Consider the following 8,153-nt stretch of genomic DNA (forward strand, 5'->3'; position numbering starts at 1 on the left):
TAGAAAGTCAAGTAACACTAGTCTATACAAGGAACCTTTTACATGAAACTGCAATAAAATAAGAAAAATAACGACGAATACAATGTATAAGTAACACCAGCATAGAGTATCAAGTAACACTCGTCTATACAAGCAACCTCTAACATGAAATTCAAGAAACTGCAGTAAAACAAAAACAAAAGTAACGGTGAATACAATGTATAAGTAACACCAGCATAGAAGTCAAGTAACACTCTTCTATAATTTTCTCCATATTAGTTGCGCGCGTCACACCATCAAGTTGATGGTGTGACTGGTCACACATGAGACGTACTGCTTAATCAAACAGTTAAATATTGTGATCATGGAGTTTGTTTATACATTTGTTAATTTATACTCTCTGGTTAGATAATTTTATTCTAATTAAATGTGCTCTTCGGCTCGTTTGATGACGAACGAGAACGGGTAAATTAAAGCAAAATGAAAAGTTCTTTTTCTTTTGTTATTTTTTAACTTATTAACGTAGGTTTTTTTTACTTCTCCAAGGTGTATCTTTCTACTATGATCACATGAGTCATCTTCACATATACGTTGCTCTCTAATTTATATTTAGTTTGCTTAAGTAGCTACAAATGATAAGTGAGAGTAAGGTTGCGTAGGGATTAGGGACATATAATTCCTACTAATGGATTATTTTAGAAAAAATGCAGCACTTCGTTCAAGTCGTTTTGCTAGAAAAGTAAAAAAAAATATTATGTAAAGATAACTCTGATGCTCATTAGTAAAGATAATACCATAGTAGGTGTTCCGGTGTTGTAAAGATGGAAACAATGGGCTTCGAATGAAGGCCCTTTTGTATGTGTTGAAGATCTTGCTCGTTTGAATGAGTGGAGTCCGAATTCACCTGCACAAGAGCAAAGTCACTAGCCTCGGGGGTGTTTCCGAGGAAAGCCCCTCCGATGCCTAAGTAAGAATGATGCTCGGATTCTAGAGAGAAGTTCTCTAGAAGAGTAGTCTTAAGGCGATAAATTGGACGTACCTTGAGGTGTGAGCCTTGGCGGCCTATTTATAGTGTTTGCATAATAAATGCCCATAGGTCACTTATTGTTATTGGGCCTTGGGCCTTAATGGATGGCTGAATAGCCATTGGTAGGTTTGATGTTGTTGTTTAGAGCCATTGGGCTTTGGACTTAGTGGCCCAATCGAGAATCAATTGGGAGCCCAAACAACATGCCCCCCAGACCCGGTCCATTTAGAATTAAATGGGTGGGTTTCCAGCTGTCAGAAGTCCGAAAGTTCCCTCTCTTTTTTGAAAAGGGATGATTTGCATTGATGACAAGTGTTGGGAATTGTACTGTGTCATGGAGATCGTGGGTTTGAGGAAGTTGATGCGCCCTTTCTCTTTTCTATAAATACTGGGTGCCTTGCTCCTTTTAAACTTTTTACTCCTTATTTCAAACCCATTCTCTCTCTAAATTCCGGCGATCGCAGTGCAATTTGCTTCTTCAGATCTACGAAATTCGGCCAACTTTAGACTTCGGGAACTTGTGTTGTTCGCTTTATCGGCGAATTCCGCTTCGGAAAAAGGTAATTTGTTTCTGAGTTCTCCTTTTTTCTTCGTTCTTCCTTCTACCCCTCAATCTAAACCCTAGATCGAGATTTCGCGACCATGGCAAAGAATAGGGGCAAAAACAAGTTCGTTGTTGGCTCCTCTAGTGAGAGAGAGAACGTGCCTTCGGGGAGGTTACCGAAATCTTCGAGGGGTCGACCTTCGGAGAGGCCGTTGGAGAAGAGTTCGATTGGTTGGGATGCTTCCGAAGATGAACGTGCAACCTCTGGTGAGAGAGCTGGTTTTTCGGGTGTTCGTCGTCGTTACTCCGAGTTTCCAGTTCATTGGTCGGAAGCTGATCCGAAGGGCAAGTATGCCTCAATTTTGCATGAGACCACGCAGATCGACGGCCCGTTGGAGAAATCGGTCAGCGGTGACTGGTTGGTGGAAGCGAAGTTAGGGAATTATCATCGGAAGGCCGAGGAGCTATACGGAATTCAGCATGCCTTGGGGTACTGGTGCGAGCTTCCTGAACAAGAGCGTCCTCGGGTGACTCATCCACCGAGGGGGTTCATTTCCGTGTATACTCACCATTTGGAGAATGGTCTCCGCTTTCCTTTGGATCCGTTCGTATCCGAGGTTTTGGTGTCGTACAACATTAGTTTGGCCCAGCTCACACCCAAATCTATGAGGCACATAATCGGATTTAGATGGGTGTGTGACTTCGTCAATTTCCCTTGCTCTGTCGCTATTTTTCGGGATCTTCACGATCTGGTTCTCAACCATGCTTCCAAGGGTGATGGGTATGGTTGGTGGACCATTGTCAACAAGAAGTCCCGAAAGAGGGGGGATCCGAACTACATCACGGCGTACCCCTACCTTAGCTCTGACCACAATTGGAAGACGGAGTGGTTGCTCGTCCGTGTGCCGACGGATCCGAAGCATCCCAACTTTTATCGTCCTCCGAAGTGGTTCGTGGCTCCTGATCCTGATATGAGGGGTGTGGCGGCTCCAGATCGGAACCATCGCCACTATGTGGACCTCCTCCAGTGGTTCTTGGCTCAAGAGGATAACCACCGACTGCCGTCTAGTTGGCTCCCGAATCTCAATTACATTCTGAGGGAGGACATTCTTGCTGTTGCCGGTCTCAGCAGGATTTTTGACAGGGGTAGGTGTCTTTCGGCTGAGACCGTTTTTTCAGTGAGTTTGTCCTCTTTCCTGTTTCGTTTTGCTGACATGTTTTGTGCTTTGTTTTTGCAGAGTACGGCTTTAGCTGCATTGATCCTAAGAAGTTGGGCATTTCTTTGGATTTGAAGACTATTCACGACCCGGCTCCCGAGTACAAGTTCGGAAAAGATAACCCTCGTAATCCTCGTCTGAAGGATTACGTGTTGTCTCCTTTGGGGGTTGCTCGGATATCCGAAGTTCGAGCTGATCCGTGGGATTCCGCCTCTTCTGTTGAAGCTGTTCCTGTGAAGGTTGTGCTTCCTGAGTTGAAGACGACTTCGGATCCGGTGAGTGTTCATTTATAGGCTCGATTTTCTGTTTATCTTTTTCTTTTCGGTTGGCCGTCGGCTAACGTCTTGGTCCTGGACCATCTTTTTAGGGTCCTGGGACTGACGCTGTGCCGCGTGCCGTTCCTTCGGTTTCATCTCCGGCTCGGATAGATATCTCTTTATCTAGGAACCGGGTATTTCCCGCTTTTTTCTCTATTTCTTCCTTTTTCTTCTTTTACGTTCGTTGACCCTTGGTCTCCCCTTTTTAGGATCAACGCAAAAGGAAGGGTAGCACTCTTTTGAGGCCTTCCACGCATCCGAAGAAAGCGAAGGCTTCTCAGCCCTCGGAGAAGGTATTTGTTCTGACTTGGAGTTTTTGTAGTTCGTTTCTCCCCTTTTCGGAAACTAATCTTTGAATGCTTGCTATGCAGGAAGCAGTTTCGGAAGTCATGCCTCCTCCTAAGAATCTTCTTCACTTCATGCCCTTTCCAGGGCAGAAGTTAAAGAGTGTGGTGGTTGCTGAACCGCCGGCCGTGGATCAGCCGCTGATCGAGGAAGATATCATCCCTTCTCCCCTTAAACCATCTGCTGCTTTGGGGATCGAAATCCAGGATATCACCGAGGTGATGGAGGCGATTGAAGCCGATTTTGTTCCTGGTTCGGATGTCCCTGAGGTAGCTGGGGAGAAGAAGGAGTCTGCTGATCTTCCCTTCGAGAGGGAGAAGAGTCCAGACAAGGAGATGATAGATCTCTCGGGCCCCGAAGCTGCGGTCCCCGAGGTTCAGAAGGAGGTTCCCTCTGCTGGAGAGGAGGAGCAGCCCGAGCAAGGTTTGACGAGGAAGAGGCGCCACTCAACTTTGGGTTCTACTTCTACCTCGGCCCTGGATAGGCTGATCCATGCTGATCCCTGTTCGGATGTTCCGCTAAAACGGATCCCCGAAGAAGTAAGGGAGGCGATGGCTCGATATGCCAGGGCTCCGATTTTGGGAGAGGACCCTTTGGCTCACGTGGGATCCTTGGTGGGCCCCGAGGCTGCTCGGGAGAATCTGCTTCGTGCTAACCCGCAGTGGAGGGTTCCTGGGGCCGAAGAGAGGAATCCGGCAATGATGGCCCAGTACTATCTGAACGAGGTAATTTGCTAGATTTTTCTCTTTGAGTTGTGTTTTTGTTTTATGTTTTTCCTATTTTGCTCATCTTTCTCTCGTTCCCAGGCTGTTTTCTGGTCTTCGTTCGCTTCCGAGTGTAGCTCGGTTGAGGAGAAACAACTGAGGAAATATCGTGAGGCTTATGCTCGTGATATTCCCATTTTGGACCAGAAGGCTGGGCAACTCCTCTCCGAGCTTACGGAACTCAAGCAGCTGTACCTTCACTATAGTCGCGAGGCTAGAGAGTCTGCTGAGAAGATCGGGACCGAGGTTGGCCAGCTCATCTTCCGAGTTGAAGAGGATGCTGAGAAGATCGCTTCCTTTGCTGAGGAGAAGAAGGATATGGCCGCTAAGTTCGCTAGCGAACTTGAGGAAAAAGATAGACTCTTCCAGGAGATGAAGTCTAAATTTGAAGCGGCCGACAAGGAGCGTAAAGAGGCGGAGTTAAGGCTCCACCATTTTGTCCAGCATCGGGAGCTGATCCAGCAGCAAGCTGATAAGGTGCCTGTCCTTCGGCTGAAGCTTCGGGAAAAAGATGACTATATTCGGAAGCTGGAGCAGGAGCGAGTCAACCTCTACACTGCTGATCAGTGTAGAGAGCAGTACTGGAACGGCATCCTGGGTGCTCGGCGCATGTTTGCGAAGCACATGCCTCACTTCCCTTGGAACGAGAAAGTTCCTCTATGGATGCAGGCCGAGGACCACTTGGTGGAATGCCAAGCTGATCGAGATGAAGCTGAAGCTGAACGCCAAGCTGCTCTTGCAGAGGCTCGGGCCCAGAAGGCAACTTCCGAAGGTGATACCACTGCTGGGGGTTCTTCGAAGGATGCTCCCCTAGGGGCCGCTTCTGAGACTCCCAAGAGTTAGGGATTCGGGCAGTCGTCTTCTTCAGAGTCGGTCGGTTCCAGTTGAGGACTTCCGAATATGTGCTTGCTTTTCCCCCTTTTGCCTCGGCGCTGCGTTGTACTCATTTCTTTTTGCTTTCTTTAGTACTTCGGTAGGCCGGTATTGTCTGTTGATGGCTGCCGATTTTAACTTGTTTCATTTTGTTTTCAATTTTTGAGGTTTTCGATGTGTTTGTACTTCCCCCAAATATTGAATAAAAAATGAATGTTTGTTACTTGGCTGCTTCTTTTCAACTTGTTCTTTCGCAATTTTTAGGTCTTTAAATCCGTAGATTTCTCGAGCTCCTCTTTCTGTAGACTTGCTAAAAACCTTTTGATCTTGCGAGCTCTTTAAATCCGTAGATCTGCTAAGAGACTCTTTAGTTTTGCGAGTTCTTCAAATCCGTAGATCTGCTAAGAGACTCTTTGACTTTGTGAGTTCTTCAAATCCGTAGATCTGCTAAGAGACTCTTTAGTTTTGCGAGTTCTTCAAATCCGTAGATCTGCTAAGAGACTTTTTAGTTTTGCGAGTTCTTCAAATCCGTAGATCTGCTAAGAGACTCTTTAGTTTCCAGACTCTTCAAATCCGTCGATCTGCTCAGAGGTTTGGATTGTTCTTCCGATCTCTTGTGGTTCGGAAACCTGGGCAAGAGATCGCTAGTCTGCCTCTTTAGTTATGCCTTCGGCGATCCGTGGATCTGAGCCGGAGTTTTATAACTTGATTCGAGCGACTGTTTGTTGCGAACAAATTTTATTAGGGTACCGCGAATCCGAGGATTCTGGACGGTTCCCTGAAGTGTATGATTTGGTCATTTCTTGCATTTTATCAAGGAATGGGCAAAGTCAACCTGTTTTTGGTCTCGGATTGATCAGATCCGAGGCTGCATATATATATAAAGGGACAATAAATGTAGAGATAAGTTTAATGAAACACATGGTGCCAATGGCTTTCCTCTTCTCATTAAACAACTTACTTGGTTTACAGACAGAGATCATACAAAATATTTCTTGAGAACATCGGTATTCCAATGGTTCTTCAGAATTGTTCCATCTAACTGTTTCAGCATATACGTGCCTGGCCTTTTTTCGGAATGGATGATGTATGGTCCTTCCCAAGTGGCTGAGAGTTTGCCATGGATCCGTCCTTTCTGAACCGAGGCGGCGTTTCTGAGTACTAGATCACCGACTTTTAGGGGTCTGGCGTTGACTCTTCGGTTGTAATGCTTGTTGACCCTCTGCAAATAGGCTGCGTTGAGTGTCCTTGCATCGTTCCGAGCTTCATCCAGTAGATCGAGAGCTTCGGATAGAAGCTGGTTGTTGCTTTCTCCTTGGAGCCCGTCATACCTGTTGTATGCCTGGATCCTCAGGCTTTCTGTTCCGATTTCCACAGGAATTACAGCTTCGGATCCGTATACAAGGTGGAACGGTGTTTGTCCGGTAGCTTCTTTTTCAGTGGTCCGAAGGGACCATAGCGTTCCGGGTAGCTCTTCTAACCATTTGTTTTTGTCATCCTCGACTCTTTTCTTGAGTGCGTTGAGGATGAGTTTGTTAGCAGCTTCGGCTTGCCCGTTGCTTTGTGGGTGACAGACTGCCGAGTATGCTAGGTGTATGCCGAACTGTTTGCACCACTTTTGCAACGGGGTGTTGTCGAACTGTTTCCCGTGGTCGAAGACCATCAGTCTTGGTATGCCGAACCTTGTGATGATGTTCTGCCATATGAACTTGCGGACCTGAGGTTCGGTGATGGAGGAGACAGCTTCGGCTTCGATCCATTTGCTAAAATAGTCGACTCCTACAATCAACCACTTCTTCTGGTTCGTCGCTGAGGGGAAGGGACCAATGATGTCTAACCCCCACTGTGCGAATGGTAAGGGATACAGTGTTGATTGTAGGGCTTGAGCTGGTTGATGGATGGTTGGTGCGAACTTTTGGCATTTCTCGCATTTCCTTGCCATCTGCTTTGCCTCGGAAACCATAGTGGGCCACCAGTACCCAGCCCGAAGGGCTTTATGTGCTAATGTCCTACCTCCAATGTGGTTTCCGCATATCCCGAGGTGGATTTCCCTTAGGATGTAGTCAGCGTCTGTTGGACCCACACATTTTAGCAGCGGAGCAGAGAATGATTTCCTCATGAGCTCTCCTTCGGCGCTGATGATGAACCATCTGTTGAATCTTTTCAGTTTTCTCGCTTGCAGCTTATCTTCAGGAAGTTCTCCCCTTTCTTTGTATGCAACTACTGCGTCCATCCAGCTCGGTTCGGTACGTAAGCTGCATACTGTGGTGGGTAGCAAGTCGATGCTTCTCTCCTGGTGAACTTCCACGTGGACCGACCTGTTTAGGTCGATGAGTGTCGAGCTTGCGAGTTTTGACAGTGCGTCTGCTTGCGCGTTCTGTCCTCGGGGAATGAGGATGACTTCAAAGGATCTTAACTTTGACGTTAAGGATTTAATCTTTGCTAAATAGGCTGTCATGCTGGGCCATTTGGCCTCATACTCCCCTCGGATCTGGTTGGCTACAAGCTGGGAATCAGTTTTGAGGCGAACATGTTCGGCCTCCAGGGATAAACAAAGCTCTATCCCTGCGATTGCGGCCTCGTATTCGGCCTCGTTGTTGGTTGCTTTGAAGCCGAACTTCAATGCATACTCTATGCTTTTCCCCGTCGGGGGGATTAGTACAACTCCTGCCCCTGAGCCGTTTACTGTGGAAGATCCGTCAGTGAAGACCTCCCAAGTGCTTTTCGTATCATCCAACATTTCCTGGTATGAGCACTCGGCCAAGAAGTCTGCCAATGCTTGTGCTTTGATTGCTGTCCTCGGCTGATATTTGATGCCGAACTCTGATAGTTCGAAGGCCCAGGCAGCCAATCTTCCTGACCTCTCTATTTTGTCGAGTACTTTTTCGAGCGGTTGGTCAGTTAGCACTGTGATCTGGTGGGAGTCGAAGTATGGCCTCAGTTTTCGTGCAGCTACCACTACTGCATATGCGACTTTCTCGATGAGTGGGTACCGGGTTTCGGCTCCTGTAAGTGTTCGGCTGGTGAAGTAGATTGGCTGTTGCTTCTTTTCTTCTTCCCGAAGAAGCACTGCGCTGACGGTTCCAG

At 47.1% G+C, this 8,153-nt stretch overlaps 1 protein-coding gene across 2 annotated transcripts; it reads left to right on the plus strand.

The window, feature by feature from the left end:
• Positions 1-2,626: 2,626 nt before the first annotated feature.
• Positions 2,627-5,601, plus strand: LOC130472413 (uncharacterized). Of its 2 annotated transcripts, XM_056843258.1 has the most exons (4): positions 2,627-3,042; positions 3,294-3,377; positions 3,456-4,154; positions 4,236-5,601. In XM_056843258.1, exons 3-4 carry the CDS (start codon positions 3,474-3,476, stop codon positions 5,034-5,036), a joined length of 1,482 nt encoding a protein of 493 aa, XP_056699236.1. In that variant the 5' UTR covers positions 2,627-3,042; positions 3,294-3,377; positions 3,456-3,473; the 3' UTR covers positions 5,037-5,601. The 2 variants fall into 2 exon arrangements, with proteins under 2 accessions (XP_056699236.1, XP_056699235.1); XM_056843257.1 differs by having other exon boundaries at positions 3,294-4,154.
• The last annotated feature ends 2,552 nt before the right edge of the window (positions 5,602-8,153 follow it).

Source organism: Spinacia oleracea, chromosome 4 (assembly GCF_020520425.1).
Source record: "Spinacia oleracea cultivar Varoflay chromosome 4, BTI_SOV_V1, whole genome shotgun sequence".
NCBI lineage: Eukaryota > Viridiplantae > Streptophyta > Magnoliopsida > Caryophyllales > Amaranthaceae > Spinacia > Spinacia oleracea.